We start from the raw sequence: 20,256 nt of genomic DNA on the forward strand, positions 1-20,256 counted from the left end.
TAGACCAATGCTACTAGCTATGGCCTGGTCCAGAGCTAGTGCAGACCAGAGCTAGAGCAGACCAGAGCTAGCTAGCTAGCTACGCCCTGGACCAGAGCTGGACAAGAGCTAACTAGCTACTAGCTACACCCTGGACCAGAGCTAGTTAGTGCAGACCAGAGCTAGTGTAGACCAAAACTAGCTAGACACAAGCTATGCCCAGGACCAGAGCTGGCTAGCTACTAGCTAAGCCCTGGACCAGAGCTAGACCGCAGCTAGTGCAGACCAGAGCTTGTTAGCTACGCTCTGGGCCAGAGCTAGTTAGTGAAGACCAGAGCGAGACCAATACTTCTAGCTACATCCTGCACCGGAGCTAGACCACAGCTAGTGCAGACCAGATTTAGCCAGTCTCTCTGGACCAGAGCTAGTTAGTGCGGACCAGAGATAGATCAGAGCTAGTGCGGACCTGAGGTAGCTACTAGCTACAGCCTGGACCAGAACTTGCCCAGAGCTAGTGAAGAATTCATAGGGAAGTAGTGGTAGTGATGGCAGTAGTAATGGTAGTATTGGTAATGGTAGTAATAGGGTTGTCATACGCTATGGGCTAGGTCTTGGGGTGGTTTGTAGGTGTGGAGTTACTGTAAGGTACTGTAATTTTAAGCTCTCAAAATGTTTTTAGTTTGAACATTCTGAAGGTTTTGTGGCAGGGATTGCAGTTTAGAATGTTGAAGCCTTGCGTTCCGCCATTGAAATGAATGGTGATACAACAAGCTTTATACTTTATGAAGTATGAATGGTGGCCAATAGCTCTGTTGAAGCCATCTAAGTTCAGTCAGTCTGCACATGTCAATGTTGGAGTGGTGTTTGTAGCTGAAATGGACCAAGAGCAGTGGTGAATCCAACATTTTACCTTAGAAGTCTATCGAGTTTTAATGCTAATTAATTACAGAATAAACGTGATACGTGCAGATATGAAGCCAAACAACAAAGTTCAAACTGGTTCACCACGATTACTTTTATCTGATTTGGTCCAATTACAACCATGTGACACAACAAGCAGAACAAATAATGTCAATAAGCGTATTCCCAAGACACAATTAAATATAATCTGCCTTTTGGCTGAAGAGATTGTTTTCTAATCATTAGGTGTGGAAGTATATGAATGATTTAATACTATTTTTCATCACAAAGGTCAAGTAGAAATGTTTCCGATCAACCAAGTTAGAGACACATGTGCCCTCTTAGCAAAAACTAATATCATGATATACAGTATCAACGAGCCCCATCTGAATGAACTTTGCCTCGTGTGCATGGATGGCGGAAACGTGCACGTTTCTGGCTGAAGGTATCAATGCTCACGTGTGCAGAATGTGTGCGTGTATATCAGACGAGAACGTATGATAAAACAAGACTGCCACAGGTTTTTACAGGGTCTCAATGGAGGCCTTTATTCCAATTAAACAAAGAAGTCATGAACAGCAGTTAGTTTGGAAAATAATTACATTCAAAATGTGCCACTTACCAAAAATACAGCTAAACTTTTAAAACCGCAGTTCATATAATAGTTCTAGGTTTGTAAAATTCCAGTAACTTTCCCCAAACTTTCCAACAATCCTGGTTTGAATGTTCCCGGAATCAGGAGGAAATTGCTGAATATCCAGAGAATCCTCCCAACAGGGATTTCTGAAAAACCTGGGAATTTTTAGGAAAGTTACCAGAATTGTTCAACCCTAAACAGATCATATGATTTTGGTGGAATGGGTCTTAAATAAACATGTTTGTTTCCTCAAGTTTCTAATGTTCACCATAAAGTCGTACTTTAATTACTATCAGACATCTGTACAACATACTTCCTGTCCATCAGTCCCCTGTCCACACACACACATTCACACGTTGTTTATATTTATTTATTAAATGTTGCTTGGCTTATTATAATACATTTACAACCAGTCCAAAGATATACACATCTCAGTACCATTTCTGTGTTTTTAAGTTATCTGACTGATAGGAGCGGACTTGTTCTAAAAACCAGAGAAGCAGAGTAGTTTTGGTATGAATATGGCTGAAGAAAAACCATGAGTCAGTTGGAGCATCCCAAATGGCACCCTAGTGCCTACATAGAGCACTACCTTTGAGTAGTGTAAAACGGACTGCTTCCAGTATCTCCAGAGAGAGAGAGAGAAAGAGAGAAAGAGAGAAAAGAAGTGTGTATATTAGAGGATATTGGTCATTTCTGATGCGTGCTGGGGCCTTTACACAGGCACGCAAGCGCACACACAAATGCACGCACACACAGGGCTGTATTAGGAGGTAAGAGTCTACCATATAGCTCATTACATGACATACAGGTACATAATGGGCTGCGTATCTAATGGCACCCTATACCCTATATAGTGCACTACTTTTGATGATGCACTAGATAGAGAGTAGAGTACCATTTGGGACGCAAGTACACTCTCCCAGCTCTGTACTTTAGAAACAGCAGAGGGAGACAAAGCCACTTTATTTACAGACATTCATTGATTCTCTAGTTGAGCCCACAGAGAGAAGAGGTGCCTGAACGAACAGCATATAGAAAATAAAGGTAAGGTAAGTATTTTCCCCTATATAGCTCAGCATTTTCATTTTGGACCAAGGCCCATAGGGCTCTGTTCAGAAGTTGTTTTGGGACGCCGACATTGTGTTGGTAGAGGAGCTGAAGGTGTCCCAGCAGACAGAGAGACCAAGCAAGAGACAGACAGACCTCTCTATACGGTCTGGTCTGTATGTCCTTAACAGGTAAATATACTGTACAGTGTAGGCTAAATACTGTTTAGTGCAGCCAGAATAGTGGATCGATAGACCCTCCCCCTGCAATACTGACGCCACTGTTGGGAGACTGAGGTTACTGAGGCCTGCCTGACAGACCCACCTTTCCTGAACATATCAAGGTTGTTACTCCACCCTAACCATAATATAGTGTCTGTCCTCTCTTCAACGCTCCATCCGGACAGTATCCTCCATTCGGCCAGTCTATCCAGACGAGAGGCTAACTCAGGTACTGGGCCATGGAAATCCAGTGTATGGACAGAAGTGGATTTTTGTCTTTGGCAGTAAGTGCCACAAATCCAGAAGAGGAGGGGGGAAGCACACATGTTTGCAGCCAAGTGCAAAGAGTCTCAACTTGGTTGGTTTATTGGTCGTGGATAATAAGTCCACCTTTGTTTTTTACCATGTATCCATACAGGTCTGGTCTGTGGGGGATGGAATCTGAGGTGTGCTGTGAATGACCACGGGTTAGAGGAAGATGAGGCTTGGGATTGGTCTGGGTTGAGAGCTCTGTATGGTCATGGTGGTGGTGTTGTTCAGAGAGTAGGCCGGGGTTGTATTCATTACCATAGACCGTAACAAACACTGATCCTGGGTCAGTTTGGCATTCTCCCCACCAATGGTTAAGGTTAGGATTGGGCGAGCGTAAGCTGGTACTAGATCTGTACACGGGGAAAAGTCTCTCCTCTGGTTTCTACCTAAAGATACCCTCATACTCCAGCAGGATGAGCTCCACTATCTGGTTCTGATAGACCATGTGGACTGCCATGTTCCAGGTCTCTGTCTCGGGTCTGAGCAGGGTGGGGCCAAACACTATGGCTACGCTCTGGGTCGTCATACGGTTCTCCTCGCCATGGTCAATCACCCTGCAGACAGACAGAGAGAGATCAAGTTGTTATTTTCTTGAAGCTTTATTTAACCAGCCAGTTAAAAGAAACACATTGACGGCCTGGCAAGAGGCGATGAAAGTAAGTAAAAGCACAGTGTGTGTGTGTGAGAGAGTGAGTGAGAGAGAGTGAGAGAGAGTGAGAGAGAGAGTGAGAGAGAGAGAAGAGATGCGGGGTTATTAGAGCCAAAGCTGTAACATTATATAATTGTACAGAACATTTATATTTCTAGAAAACCTAGGAATTTTGCAACCCTACTCCTGTTAGCCAGTGGATCAACATGAATAAGGCTAACACAATCAGATCACATTGTAATTTAGTTCACTGTTGAAGTGTGACTTACTTCCTGAGGTGTTTGAAGAGGGCCTGCATGGTGTCCTGATTGGGTTTGGGCAACTGTTTGACCAGCTCCTTGATAGACTGGACACGCTGCATGTAGTCTGGGATCTCTGTTTAACAGGAAGTCAGGACAAATGTTACAGAAGAAAATTGTCTTAGACACAGTAAAAAACAACACTAAAAAGCCTTTCATTAACTAACACTCACATTTCACTTGTCCCCCCCTAATATACTGAACAAAAATAGAAATGCAACACGTAAAGTTTTATTCCCAAGGTTCATGAGCTGAAATAAAATAACCCAGAAATGTTCCATATGCACACATTTGTGCACAAATTTATTTGCGTCACTGTTCGTGAGCATTTCTCCGTTGCCAAGATAATGCAGCCACCTTACAGGTTTGGCAAATCAAGCAGGTGATTAAACAGCATGATCATTACACAGGTGCACCTTGGGCTGGGACAATAAAAGGCCACTCTAAAATGTGCCGTTTTGTCACACAACACAATGCCACAGATGTCTCAAGTTTTGAGGGTGCGTGCAATTGGCATGCTGACTGCAGGAATGTCCACCAGAGCTACTGCCAGAGAATTGAATGTTCATTTCTCTACGTCCAACTGGCCTCACATCCGCAGACCACGTGTAATCACGCTAACCCAGGACCTCCACATCCGCAGACCACGTGTAATCACGCCAACCCAGGACCTCCACATCCGCAGACCATGTGTAATCACGCCAACCCAGGACCTCCACATCCGCAGACCATGTGTAATCACGCTAACCCTGGACCTCCACATCCGCAGACCACGTGTAATCACGCCAACCCAGGACCTCCACATCCGCAGACGACGTGTAATCACGCCAACTCAGGACCTCCACATCCGCAGACCACGTGTAATCACGCTAACCCTGGACCTCCACATCCGCAGACCACGTGTAATCACGCCAAGGACCTCCACATCCGGCTTCTTCCCCTGCGGGATCGTCTGAGAACAGTCAGTCAGACAGCTGATGAAACTGTGGGTTTGCACAACCAAATAATTTCAGGACAAACTGTCAGAAACCGTCCCAGGGAAGCTCATCTGTGTGTTTGTCGTCCTCAGCAGGGTTTTGACCTGACTGCAGTTCGGCGTTGTTTGGTTGGCAAATGTTCACCTTCGACTACACCGGGCAGATGGTAGACAGTGCGCGCGGCGTCATTGTCACCGTTGTCAACAGAGTGCCTCATGGTGGCCGTGGGGTTATGGTATGGGCTGGCAAAAGCTATGGACAATGATCACATTTGCATTTTATTGATGGCTATTTGAATGCACAGAGACGGGATCCTGAGGCCCATTGTCCTGCCATTCATCCGCCGCCATCACCTCATGTTTCAGAAAGACAAAGCACGACCCCATGCCGGATGGGACTGTCTTTCTGTACATGTCCCAGTTCTTCCATGGCCTGCTTACTCACCAGACGTGTCACCCATTAAGCATGTTTGGGATGCTCTGGATCAACGTGTACGACAGCGTGTTCCAGCAACATCCAGCAACTTCGCACGGCCATTGAAGAGGAGTGGGACAAGATTCCACCGACCACAATCAACAGCCTTATCAACTCTATGCGAAGAAGATGTGTCGCACGACTTGAGGCAAATGGTCCCACCTAGCTATCGTAAGACGAATGCAGTTGATCTGGGTCTACGTACCCACATCCATTTTAATATGATATCTGAGTGAGACTGACTAACAAAATCAAATGGGGGCCCCCCCAGCCGGTAATTCGACCATGATAACAAGTGTAGATAGCTAGGACCTAAACTAACTTAGCAATCAAAAAAATGCTAGCTGACATGGTCAAATTGACTGACTATCAGTGACTGACATAACAAGAGAAAAACTGCTGATGCACAAGCGCATTTCTAAATTGCATTGTGTGTGTGTGTGTGTGTGTGTGTGGGGGGGGGGGGTTGATCCGAGGGCCTTGTAATGTCACTAATGATGATAAATGAAGAACATTTTCAATTAATGGAACAGTGTACTCACTGATGGCATTGACAAAGTCATGGAATAAGTTGTAAGTGAAGAGCGGTTCAGGTAGCTCTCTAAAGAACATCTTCAACGCTCCCGTAGTCACGTGGATATCTTCCCATTTTCCCTCCTCAAGGTCCACCTTTTCATCTACACACACACACAGATAAAGACACAGGGTTATTCAGTGAACTACGTAGTGTGTACGCTATAGGTACAAGTATACATGCTTGCAGTTAGAGTTGCACAATTCTGGTGACTTTCCTAAAATCTCCAGAAGTCCTGGCTGGAGGGAATAAGCAGGAAATCCTGAATACTCTAACCGGGACTTCTGGAAAACCAGGAGATGTTGTGGTAAAGTTACCAGAATTTTGCAAGCCTAGTTGCAGTAAACAGAGAGAGAGAGAGAGGAGCACCTACCATGATTGACAGTGAAGAGAGGGGACAGGAGCACCTACAATGATTGACAGTGAGGAGAGAGGACAGGAGCACCTACCATGATTGACAGTGAAGAAAGGGGACAGGAGCACCTACCATGATTGACAGTGAAGAGAGAGGACAGGAGCACCTACCATGATTGACAGCGAAGAGAGGGGACAGGAGCACCTACCATGATTGACAGCGAAGAGAGGGGACAGGAGCACCTACCATGATTGACAGCGAAGAGAGGGGACAGTAGCACCTACAATGATTGACAGTGAAGAGAGAGGACAGGAGCACCTACCATGATTGACAGTGAAGAAAGGGGACAGGCGCACCTACCATGATTGACAGTGAAGAGAGAGGACAGGAGCACCTACCATGATTGACAGCGAAGAGAGGGGACAGGAGCACCTACCATGATTGACAGCGAAGAGAGGGGACAGGAGCACCTACCATGATTGACAGCGAAGAGAGGGGACAGTAGCACCTACCATGATTGACAGTGAAGAGAGAGGACAGTAGCACCTACCATGATTGACATTGAAGAGAGAGGACAGGAGTACCTACCATGATTGACAGTGAAGAGAGAGGACAGGAGCACCTACCATGATTGACAGTGAAGAAAGGGGACAGGAGCACCTACCATGATTGACAGTGAAGAGAGAGGACAGGAGCACCTACCATGATTGACAGCGAAGAGAGGGGACAGGAGCACCTACCATGATTGACAGCGAAGAGAGGGGACAGGAGCACCTACCATGATTGACAGCGAAGAGAGGGGACAGTAGCACCTACCATGATTGACAGTGAAGAGAGAGGACAGTAGCACCTACCATGATTGACATTGAAGAGAGAGGACAGGAGTACCTACCATGATTGTCAGTGAAGAGAGAGGACAGGAGCACCTACCATGATTGACAGTGAAGAGAGAGGACAGTAGCACCTACCACGATTGACAGTGAAGAGAGAGGACAGTAGCACCTACCATGATTGACATTGAAGAGAGAGGACAGGAGTACCTACCATGATTGTCAGTGAAGAGAGAGGACAGGAGCACCTACCATGATTGACAGTGAAGAGAGAGGACAGGAGCACCTACCATGATTGACAGTGAAGAGAGAGGACAGTAGCACCTACCATGATTGACAGTGAAGAGAGAGGACAGGAGCACCTACCATGATTGACAGTGAAGAGAGAGGACAGGAGCACCTACCATGATTGACAGTGAAGAGAGGGGACAGGAGCACCTACCATGATTGACAGTGAAGAGAGAGGACAGTAGCACCTACCATGATTGACAGTGAAGAGAGGGGACAGGAGCACCTACCATGATTGACAGTGAAGAGAGGGGACAGGAGCACCTACCATGATTGACAGTGAAGAGAGAGGACAGGAGCACCTACCATGATTGACAGTGAAGAGAGGGGACAGGAGCACCTACCATGATTGACAGTGAAGAGAGAGGACAGGAGCACCTACCATGATTGACAGTGAAGAGAGGGGACAGGAGCACCTACCATGATTGACAGTGAAGAGAGGGGACAGGAGCACCTACCACGATTGACAGTGAAGAGAGAGGACAGTAGCACCTACCATGATTGACAGCGAAGCGTAGTTTCTGGATGACAGCCAGGTTCCCACTCACTCTGTACAACCCGTCCACATTCAGAGCTACAGACAGAGGAACACAGCACCATCATCACACACACGTTGGCAGTAGCCCAATTGTTTGCATTGTTTTAACCTTCCTTCATGGATATGCAAACTCAACAAAGGCCTTTAAATTGCACTCTATCTACCAGGCTCTCTATCTGTTTAGAGTGTCTGGTAAGCCTTTATTCTTCCTGCTAATATCATCACAGCATCAGAATGAGAGACAACAGGCAGACAGACACAGGAGCACACGGTAACACTGTCTCCGACACCTGGCATCATAACACGTTATTACACGGTCATAACCATGTCATAATCTGTCATAACAGCTGACGTAACCTGTCATAATATGGTCATAGCACTGTCATGACACATATATTTACACCTGTTGTGACATATATTGTGTTATTTTATGGCTGGTCATGACACCTACATAAGAGCTTCAAAACACACATTTATTCAAATGCGTTTCTTCCCTGTCAAGAGGTTTCCTTTCGTTTGAAAGTTTGTTTGTTAAATCCTTTGTTGTTGTAATGAAATCTTTAGTATTTTTTTTCATCATATTTTAAAGAACTTGAAGAAAATACACTTTATGACACTGTCCTGAAGCATTATGACTATACTGTGTCACTTTACTTGAACTAAGAAAATACTTTGACACTGTCCTGAAGCATTATGACTATACTGTGTCACTTTACTTGAACTAAGAAAATACTTTGACACTGTCCTGAAGCATTATGACTATACTGTGTCACTTTACTTGAACTAAGAAAATACTTTGACACTGTCCTGAAGCATTATGACTATACTGTGTCACTTTACTTGAACTAAGAAAATACTTTATGACACTGTCCTGAAGCATTATGACTATACTGTGTCACTTTACTTGAACTAAGAAAATACATTATGACACTGTCCTGAAGCATTATGACTATACTGTGTCACTTTACTTGAACTAAGAAAATACATTATGACACTGTCCTGAAGCATTATGACTATACTGTGTCACTTTACTTGAACTAAGAAAATACTTTATGACACTGTCCTGAAGCATTATGACTATACTGTGTCACTTTACTTGAACTAAGAAAATACTTTATGACACTGTCCTGAAGCATTATGACTATACTGTGTCACTTTACTTGAACTAAGAAAATACATTATGACACTGTCCTGAAGCATTATGACTATACTGTGTCACTTTACTTGAACTAAGAAAATACATTATGACACTGTCCTGAAGCATTATGACTATACTGTGTCACTTTACTTGAACTAAGAAAATACATTATGACACTGTCCTGAAGCATTATGACTATACTGTGTCACTTTACTTGAACTAAGAAAATACTTTATGACACTGTCCTGAAGCATTATGACTATACTGTGTCACTTTACTTGAACTAAGAAAATACATTATGACACTGTCCTGAAGCATTATGACTATCATAATCATACAAGCCAGATAGGCCCGTCAAGTACATGCCCTTATGTCAGTTATCAGTCATAAAGAAGGTGTCTTTATCCTGCTCCTGAAATCTGATCTTGCATTCAACCTGGTCATCAGCAACACAGCATTGGGATAGCAACATGTCTGACATCAATGTGTGCGCAATTACAATGGTAATTTAATATGGACAATTTCAGAAAATGTTACATAACAGAAAAGTACTATTGACAAGTAGGCTATAGAGTAATGGAATGTTGGAAAGTTTTATGTGTTTTGACACTCACGTAGGTGTGTCATGACAGTGTTATGACCATATTATGACAGGTTTATGACATATTATGATAACGTTAGGTGTCAAGTAAAGTGTTACCGAACACACATACCATTGTTTTCCATGTGGTCGATGCACATCGTGACGAAACTTGGCACGGATGCGTTCTCTCTCTGACAGAGGTCACTCAGACTGCAGCCAAACACCTGGTCTGAGACACACAGACAGGGAAAGGTTTATTATTATAGAGGTCCAAAGTACTTCGCTACTGGAAAACAAAGGCTCTTCTATCTTTAACACAACAAGTCAATGGCATGGATTTAGTTTGCCAAAATGGAGTCCTAATTGTGCACGTGTGGTAAAGTTCTCTGTTTAGAAATAGAATCACTAGAATGGACATCACCATATCAGCTACACTGAGTGTATCAGGGTTGGGGTCAATTTGAAATTCCTGAATTTAATTAAATTCGACCTACAAATTGACATTTGAATTGGCTACACCCCACAGGAAGCAGAATTTGAATCAAATTAAAATACGTAGAATTGAATTCAAACCAATTCAAATCAATTTAACTGAGACATATGACACTCATTCTTTATACAAAGATTTTGCCAAATGCACCTGCCACCTCTTAAGAAAACAGATACCCTTTGCAAACTTTAGTTTGATTCTAATTTAATGATGTCAAACCGTATTTTGTTTGTATTTTTGTCATTAGATGTTAGGTTGTTACCGTACATTCTGGAGTGTTTGATGATGCATTCTGGGAAACATATACATCTAAGTGAATAATGAATTATTATAGACAACCTACAAAATTATCTTAGAATATTTCCAGACCACTGTAATTATTTAAAACTTTAAAAGAATGAATTAAATTCTACTTTCTTTAATTAAAATTAAATTAGCATTCTGCTTCCTGTGGGGTGTGGCCAATAAAAATTAAAGAATTAAAATTGAAAGACCAATTTTCAACTCAACTCAGAATTGACCGCAACCCTGGAGTGTACCCATAAGACTCAGACCAAAACAAGTTGACTGTGAGGCTATTCCCATTCTAGCATTTCTATTTCTATGGTTCAGTGCTGTCTCTCTGTAATACCTTTGATGTAGCCCTTGTCTCTGACGGCTTGCAGAGTGGGTCTGCGTGTGAGGAACTTCATAAGTTTGTGTCTGGTCTTCTTGTCATCTGATGTGTCCATACTGGTAGAACTCTTCATGGCTACAGACCAATGAGAATAGAAGTACAGATGACACATTTACTGCTAACTCTAGAAACCCTGACAGGTTTCATGGCTATAGACTAATGACAACGGGATTTTACCATATTATTAACAAAATAAATGATCATCAACATCTTCTGTAGAGAAATAGCAATGGGAGATGACTTAACACACTGACACGCATGATGATCAACAATAACATCATTGGTAGACAAAGATTAACGATCTCAAACATATATGTGGGTTTGGGTTAGGGTAACAGACAGACAGGCAGGCTGCACGAACCTCTGCTCTTAGAGTCTCTGTGATCTTTCTCTTTGTCTCGTTTCTCAGCTCCAGGAGACTCTGGCATGTCCTCCTCTATGGCCTCATCTGACTCCCAGGCCTACAGTGTGGTTGGTAACACACAAACAGGGAAACAAGAAGGGGACAGTCAGAAACAGGTAGGCTGCCTTTGGGCTGGCAATAGCATCAAGGCCCAATGACTAAACATGCCAACTACGCCACTTAGTGGATATATGTGGAACTGAATCAAGAATTTCAAGATCCTTTCAATTTCAAGGTGACAAACATTATGATGAATCAGATTTGTGTCGTGTGTGTGTTTGTGTAGACTCACGTGTGTGCTGATGGTGTCCGTCAGTGCTCTGTACCAGTCATTGACGAAACTGTCATTCTCTGACTGGATCAGCAGCTCTGTGCCCTGACGGGTTTTCAGCTGCAGGAGGAGACAAATACGTTTTTGAACAGTAAGAGCAAGACTCCAACATGAAATAATCCTCCCTGTCATCATTCATGTTCTATACACGTAGTGCTACCATTGTCTGAGGCACTGCTATAGCCTAAAGAAAATTGCCCCAAGGGGACATATTCAAGCATGATTTATAAATATTATTATTTATTTAACTAGGCAAATCCGTTAAGAGCAAATTCTTTATTTAGAATGACGGCCTACCGGGGAACAGTGGGTTAACTGCCTTGTTCAGGGGCAGAAAGACACATTGTTACCTTGTCAGCTCAGGGATTCGATTCAGCGACCTTTCGGTTACTGGCCCAACACTAACCACTAGGCTACCTGCCCCCCCCCCCCCGTTTTGTGTAGGAGCTCACTCACCTCTATAACATGCTTCTTGCTGGACTTGTCTTTGGAAGCCCACTCTATAGATCCTCCTCTCAAGTCCACAGTAAACTCTGGCTTGGACTGGATGCCTCCAAACTACAGGGAGAAACAAGTACACTACATGACCAAAAGTATGTGGACAAATCGTATGCTCGTCAAACATCTCATTGAAAAATCATTGGCATTAATATGGAATTGGTCCCCACTTTGCTGCTATAACAGCCTCCACTCTTCTGGGAAGGCTTTTCACTAGATGTTGGAATATTGCTGCGGGGACTTGCTTCCATTCAGCCACAAGAGCATTGATGTTGGGCGATTAGGCCTGTAGGCCTGGCTCACAGTCAGCGTTCCAATTCAGGTCAGGGCTCTGTGCAGGCCAGTCAAGTTCTTCCACACCAATCTCGACAAACCATTTTGTATGGACCTCGCTTTGTGCGCGGGGGCATTGTCATGCTGAAACAGGAAAGGGCCTTCCCCAAACTGTTGCCACAAAGTTGGAGGCACAGAATCTTCTAGAATGTCATTGTATGCTGTAGCGTTTAGATTGAACTTTACTGGAACTAAGGGGCCTAGCCAGAAACTATGAAAAACAGTCCCAGATCATTATTCCTCCTTAACCAAACTGAAGAGTTGGCACTATGCATTCGGGAAGATAGCGTTCTCCTGGCATCCGCCAAACCCAGATTCATCCGTCGGACTACCAGATGGTGGCAAGCTTTACACCACTCCAGCACATGCTCGGCATTACGCATGGTGATCTTAGGCTTGTGTGTGGCTGCTCGGCCATGGAAACCCATTTCATGACGCTCCAGACGAACAGTTCTTGTGCTGACGTTGCTTCCAGAGGCAGTTTGCAACTCGGTAGTGAGCGTTGCAACAGAGGACAAATAATTGTTACGAGCTACGCGTTTCAGCACGCGGGGGTCCCGCTCTGTGAGCTTGTGTGGCCTACCCCTTTGCGGCTGAACCGTTGATGCTAGACGTTTCAACTTCACAATAACAGCACTTACAGTTGACCAGGGCAGCTCTAGCAGGGCAGACATTTTATGAACTGACTTGTTGGAAAGGGGGCATCCTATGACACAACGCTGTTGTCCTATGACACAACGTACAACGTTGAAAGTCACTGAGCTCTTCTGTTAGGCCATTTTACTGCCAATGGTTGTCTATGGAGATGGCATGGCTGTGTGCAAAATGTTATACAACGGGTGTGGCGGAAATCGCCAAATCGACTAATTAGAAGGGGTGTCCACATACTTTTGTATATACAGTGAAGAAACACACACGACACCACAATGTGGTGTCAATGGAGCTTGTCAATCCCACTGTCAATTCAGTGTTTTTGGTGAGATATTACTGAGATAATGTGTCTAAGTTAGAGTTTGTCATCTACTACTAAACAACAGGTGCATCATTGAGATTTTATATACAGTGCCTTGCGAAAGTATTCGGCCCCCTTGAACTTTGCGACCTTTTGCCACATTTCAGGCTTCAAACATAAAGATATAAAACTGTATTTTTTTTGTGAAGAATCAACAACAAGTGGGACACAATCATGAAGTGGAACGACATTTATTGGATATTTCAAACTTTTTTAACAAATCAAAAACTGAAAAATTGGGCGTGCAAAATTATTCAGCCCCCTTAAGTTAATACTTTGTAGCGCCACCTTTAGCTGTGATTACAGCTGTAAGTCGCTTGGGGTATGTCTCTATCAGTTTTGCACATCGAGAGACTGAAATTTTTTCACATTCCTCCTTGCAAAACAGCTCGAGCTCAGTGAGGTTGGATGGAGAGCATTTGTGAACAGCAGTTTTCAGTTCTTTCCACAGATTCTCGATTGGATTCAGGTCTGGACTTGACTTGACTTGGTCATTCTAACACCTGGATATGTTTATTTTTGAACCATTCCATTGTAGATTTTGCTTTATGTTTTGGATCATTGTCTTGTTGGAAGACAAATCTCCGTCCCAGTCTCAGGTCTTTTGCAGACTCCATCAGGTTTTCTTCTAGAATGGTCCTGTATTTGGCTCCATCCATCTTCCCATCAATTTTAACCATCTTCCCTGTCCCTGCTGAAGAAAAGCAGGCCCAAACCATGATGCTTCCACCACCATGTTTGACAGTGGGGATGGTGTGAGCTGTGTTGCTTTTACGCCAAACATAACGTTTTACATTGTTGCCAAAAAGTTCAATTTTGGTTTCATCTGACCAGAGCACCTTCTTCCACATGTTTGGTGTGTCTCCCAGGTGGCTTGTGGCAAACTTTAAACTACACTTTTTATGGATATCTTTAAGAAATGGCTTTCTTCTTGCCACTCTTCCATAAAGGCCAGATTTGTGCAATATACAACTGATTGTTGTCCTATGGACAGAGTCTCCCACCTCAGCTGTAGATCTCTGCAGTTCATCCAGAGTGATCATGGGCCTCTTGGCTGCATCTCTGATCAGTCTTCTCCTTGTATGAGCTGAAAGTTTAGAGGGACGGCCAGGTCTTGGTAGATTTGCAGTGGTCTGATACTCCTTCCATTTCAATATTATCGCTTGCACAGTGCTCCTTGGGATGTTTAAAGCTTGGGAAATCTTTTTGTATCTAAATCCGGCTTTAAACTGCTTCACAGCAGTATCTCGGACCTGCCTAGTGTGTTCCTTGTTCTTCATGATGCTCTCTGCGCTTTTAACAGACCTCTGAGACTATCACAGTGCAGGTGCATTTATACGGAGACTTGATTACACACAGGTGGATTGTATTTATCATCATTAGTCATTTAGGTCAACATAGGATCATTCAGAGATCCTCAACGAAATTCTGGAGAGAGTTTGCTGCACTGAAAGTAAAGGGGCTGAATAATTTTGCACGCCCAATTTTTCAGTTTTTGATTTGTTAAAAAAGTTTGAAATATCCAATAAATGTCGTTCCACTTCATGATTGTGTCCCACTTGTTGTTGATTCTTCACAAAAAAATACCGTTTTATATCTTTATGTTTGAAGCCTGAAATGTGGCAAAAGGTCGCAAAGTTCAAGGGGGCCGAATACTTTCGCAAGGCACTGTATATACACACACAGTCATTAAAACTAGTTTTTCAACCACTCCACAAATTTCTTGTTAACAAACTACAGTTTTGGCAAGTCGGTTAGGACATCTACTTTGTGCATGACACAACAATTGTTAAAAGACAGATTATTTAACTTTTAACTCACTGTATCACAATTCTAGTGGGTCAGATATTTACATACACTATGTTGACTGTGACTTTAAACAGTTTGGAAAATTCCAGAAAAGGATGTCATGGCTTTAGAAGCTTCTGATAGGCTAATTGACATAATTTGAGTCAATTGGTGGTGTACCTGTGAATGTATTTCAAGGCCTACCTTCAAACTCAGTGCCTCTTTGCTTGACATCATGGGAACATCAGAATAAATCAGCCAAGACCTCAGCAAAAATGTTGAGACCTCCACAAGTCTAGTTCAACCTTGGGAGCAATTTCCAAATGCCTGAAGGTACCACGTTCATCTGTACAAACAATAGTATGCAAATATAACCACCATGGGACCACGCAGCCGTCATACCGCTCAGGAAGGTGACGCATTCTGTCTCCAACAGATGAACGTACTTTGGTGTTAAAAGTGCAAATCAATCCCAGAACAGCAGCAAAGGAAGTGAAGATGCTGTGAAGATTCTGGAGGAAACAGGTACAAAAGTATCTATATTCACAGTAAAAAAAAAGTCCTATATTGACATAACCTGAAAGGCCACTGCTCCAAAACCGCCATAACAAATCCAGACTACGGTTTGCAACTGCACATGGGTACAAAGATCGTACTTTTTGGTGAAATGTCCTCTGGTCTGATAAAACAAAAATAGAACTGTTTGGCCATAATGACCATCATTATGTTTGGAGGAAAAAAGGGGAGGCTTGCAAGCCGAAGAACACCATCCCAACTGTGAAGCACGGGGGTGGCAGCATCATGTTGTGGGGGTGCTTTGCTGCAGGAGGGACTGGTGCACTTCACAAAATAATAATCCACATCATCATGAGGATCAAAAATTACGTAGATATATTGAAGCAACATCTCAAGACATCAGTCAGGAAGTTAAAGCTTGGTCGCAAATGGGTCTTCTAAGTGGACAATGACCCCAAGCATACTTCCAAAGTTGTGGCAAAATGTGTTAAAGACAACAAAGTCAAGGTATTGGAGTGGCCATCACAAAGCCCACAAAACCTCAATCCCATAGAAAATGTGTGGGCAGAACTGAAAAAGCGTGTGCAAGCAAGGAGGCCTTACAAACCTGACTCAGTTACACCAGCTCTGGCAGGAGGAATGAGCCAAAATGTACTTATTGTAGGAAGCTTGTGGAAGGCTACCCAAAACGTTTGACCCAAGTTAAACAATTTAAAGGCAATGCTACCAAATACTAATTGAGTGTATGTAAACTTCTGACCCACTGGGAATGTGATGAAATAAATAAAAGCTGAAATAAATAATTCTCACTACTATTATTCTGACATTTCACATTCTTAAAATAAAGTGGTGATCCTAACTGACCTAGACAGGGGATTTTGACTAGGATTAAATATCAGGAATTGTGAAAAACAGAGTTTAAATGTAGTTGGCTAAGGTGTATGTAAACTTCTGACTTCAACTGTACATATATATACAGTACCAGTCAAAAGTTTGGACACACCTACTCATTCAAGGGTTCTTCTTTATTTTGACTACTTCCTACATTGTAGAATAATAGTGAGGACATAAAAACTATGAAATAATCATGTAGCAACCAAAGAAGTGGTAAACAAATCAAAATATAATTATTTTCATGTCTTCACCATTGTTATTTATATATATAAATACATTATTATATTATGACCTCTAAGTCCTCATTTGGACTAATCTTCCAAGAGTCCTTAAACATTAAAATACAATTTATAATACAAATCACATTTTCACAAACTCAGCAAAAAAAGAAACGTCCTCTCACTGTCAACTGCGTTTATTTTCAGCAAACTTAACATGTATGTACAAACATAATAAGATTCAACAACAGACAAACTGAAGAAGTTCCACAGACATGTGACTAACAGAAATGGAATAATGTGTCCCTGAACAAAATTAACATTCAGTATCTGGTGTGGCCACCAGCTGCATTAAGTACCGCAGCGCATCTTCTCCTCATGGACTGCACCAGATTTGCCAGTTCTTGCTGTGAGATGTTACCCCACTCTTCCACCAAGGAACCTGCAAGTTCCCGGACATTTCTGGGGGGAATGGCCCTAGCCCTCACCCTCCGATCCAACAGGTCACAGACGTGCTCAATGGGATTGAGATCCGGGCTCTTCGCTGGCCATGGCAGAACACTGACATTCCTGTCTTGCAAGAAATCATGCACAGAACGAGCCTTAAGGCTAGTGGCATTGTCTTGCTGGAGGGTCATGTCAGGATGAGCCTGCAGGAAAGGTACCACATGAGGGAGGAGGATGTCTTCCCTGTAACGCACAGCTTTGAGATTGCCTGCAATGACAACAAGCTCAGTCCGATGATACAGTGACACACCGTCCCAGACCATGACGGACACCTCCAAATCGATCCCGCTCCAGAGTACAGGCCTCGGTGTAACGCTCATTCCTTGGACGATAAACACGGATCCGGCCATCCCCCCTGGTGAGACAAAACCGCAACTCGTCAGTGAAGAGCACTTTTTGCCAGTCCTGTCTGGTCCAGCGACGGTTGGTTTGTGCCCATAGGTGACGTTGTTGCCGTTGATGTCTGGTGAGCACCTACCTTACAACAGGCCTACAAGCCCTCAGTCCAGCCTCTCTCAGCCTATTGCGGACAGTCTGAGCACTGATGGAGGGATTGTGCGTTCCTGGTGTAACTCGGGCAGCTGTTGTTGCCATCCTGTACTTGTCCCGCAGGTGTGATGTTTGGATGTACCGATCCTATGCAGGTCTTGTTACACATCTGCCACTGCGAGGACAATCAGCTGTCTGTCCTGTCTCCCTGTTGCACTGTCTGAGGCGTCTCACAGTACGGACATTGCAATTTATTGCCCTGGCCACATCTGCAGTCCTCATGCCTCCCTGCAGCATGCCTAAGGCACGTTCACGCAGATGAGCAGGGACCCTGAGCATCTTTCTTTTGGTGTTTTTCAGAGACAGTAGAATGGCATCTTCAGTGTCCTAAGTTTTCATAACTGTGACCTTAATTGCTTACTGTCTGTAGCTGTTAGTGTCTTAATAACCATTCCACAGGTGCATGTTCACTAATTGTTTATGGCTCATTGAACAAGCCTGGGAAACAGTGTTTAAACCCTTAACAATGAAGATCTATAAAGTTATTTGGATTTTTACAAATTATCTCTGAAAGACAGGGTCCTGAAAAAGGGGCGTTTCTTTTTTTGCTGAGTTTCTAACACCCTGTTTAAAACAACAGACATACAGTAATACTCTGACATATTGACCAGATAAATAAATACTCTAGCAGTTTGAAAAGATAGATTGATTACTTCATCTACCATAGTCCTGCACAACCATCCAATGTATTATATTTAAATGGTTCTAAAGTATGGTTTGAATTTATATATTGAAAAGTTTCTGGTTTGCTCTGATAAAATTATTCAAATTCTTTATTACTCTAAATCGAAATGTTATTTTAAGCATTTCTCTTTTCGGCCTATATACAGTAGTACACTACTTTAGACCAGACAGGGTGGGGCTTGACCACTGAGGAGAGCCTACAGTTGCCTAGCAGCGAGAGTAGCAGCTCAGCGAAGGAGGAGCCACCAAGGTACAATTGGCCGAGCGTCGTCCAGGTTAGGGTTTGGCTGGGGTAGGCAGTCAGTGTAAATCAGAATGTATTCTTAAATGACTTGCCTGGTTTAATAAAGGTTAAATTAAATAAAAAAAAATAAAAAAAATGATGTCTTGCTGTAGAGACGGATGGGTTAAATTGCCATGTCAGAGGATCTATTCCTGTTCTACTCTATTTCTAATGGTTTGAACACTCGAGTGTAGAGTAGAGTAGCAGATTGACACTACTCACCCAGCTGGTCCCACCCCCCTGGCTTTTAGTGAATAGTAGCAAGGAGCCCCGAAGGACTGTCCAGGACGACGTCCAATTTTTCCTGTAAAAAACACACACACACACACACACACACACACACACACACACACACACACACACACACACACACACACACACACACACACACACACACACACACACAGGCTGAGGCCACACAGAGACGTAATAAAGAAAACATCTGAATTTATCATTGTCAGTTTTTATCTGTCAAAAGTTCAACTTAAGTCAACGTTTTTATTTTTTTGACAGACAATCATGCCAGTTGTCCGTCATCCATCAACGGAAAGACGATTGGCTCAAGCCGCAATTTCGGACACAAAATCTATTTTTGCTTTGGGGCAAAAACATCACTGATACATCTTATTTCAACTCAACCAAACACTGCAGGTTGTGTTGCTTTGACCAACAGCTTATCCATATGTGTCGGATATTCCTGCTCCTCTTCCTAAAACAGTACTACTCACCGTACTTTCTTGCCATGCTCAGTGATCTTGGTCACATTAAGAACACCACACTTCTCTGAAGGCTGCAGAGAAACAGAGAGACACACATCATCATCACATGTAGACAGGGCCAGACACGACTGACAGGGGAAAAAACGCAATACACATTCTCTGTCACAAATTACACCCTATTTCCTATGTAGTCCACTACTTCTGACCAAAAGGCACACAGACATACAAAAAGCAGCCCAAACCAGAGAGACTGAAGGAAAGAGTAGACAAGAAAGTAGAAACTTTAGTATGACTGAAATCATGCAGTGAAACCACAGCAGGACAACACTTAATAGTTTCCCCACAGTCTAGTCTGTGATACAGGGTTACAGTCACCCCCACTAGTCGCTTACAATACAGGTAGAATATTTACAGAGTCACCAGTAACAATTCAGGCACAACAAGTGACCAGAGTTTCTACAGATTTTCTACCATTTTCTATGAAAATTGACATCAGTCGACCACACAGTAGAATAGAAGACAGAAGAGGAGCACAAAGGGAAGGCCACACT

General features: G+C 43.2%; 1 protein-coding gene across 6 annotated transcripts in view; it reads right to left on the reverse strand.

The window, feature by feature from the left end:
- Positions 1-1,400: 1,400 nt before the first annotated feature.
- The window catches only part of LOC110508335 (rho GTPase-activating protein 12), a 148,981-nt gene continuing 130,125 nt past the window's right edge, over positions 1,401-20,256 (reverse strand). For all 6 annotated transcript variants that reach the window (XM_036966261.2, XM_036966259.2, XM_036966255.2 and 3 more), the window contains 11 exons: positions 19,715-19,776; positions 19,209-19,290; positions 12,161-12,262; positions 11,666-11,764; positions 11,332-11,431; positions 10,926-11,045; positions 9,935-10,033; positions 8,042-8,119; positions 6,041-6,175; positions 4,018-4,123; positions 1,401-3,653 (listed from right to left, as the gene is read on the reverse strand). In XM_036966261.2, the coding sequence (XP_036822156.2) occupies positions 3,482-3,653; positions 4,018-4,123; positions 6,041-6,175; positions 8,042-8,119; positions 9,935-10,033; positions 10,926-11,045; positions 11,332-11,431; positions 11,666-11,764; positions 12,161-12,262; positions 19,209-19,290; positions 19,715-19,776 (1,155 nt within the window). In that variant the 3' untranslated portion in view covers positions 1,401-3,481. The remainder of the gene's footprint in view (positions 3,654-4,017; positions 4,124-6,040; positions 6,176-8,041; positions 8,120-9,934; positions 10,034-10,925; positions 11,046-11,331; positions 11,432-11,665; positions 11,765-12,160; positions 12,263-19,208; positions 19,291-19,714; positions 19,777-20,256) is intronic.

This window comes from Oncorhynchus mykiss, chromosome 28 (assembly GCF_057628025.1).
Source record: "Oncorhynchus mykiss isolate SJ-2025 chromosome 28, ASM5762802v1, whole genome shotgun sequence".
Taxonomy (NCBI): Eukaryota; Metazoa; Chordata; class Actinopteri; order Salmoniformes; family Salmonidae; genus Oncorhynchus; species Oncorhynchus mykiss.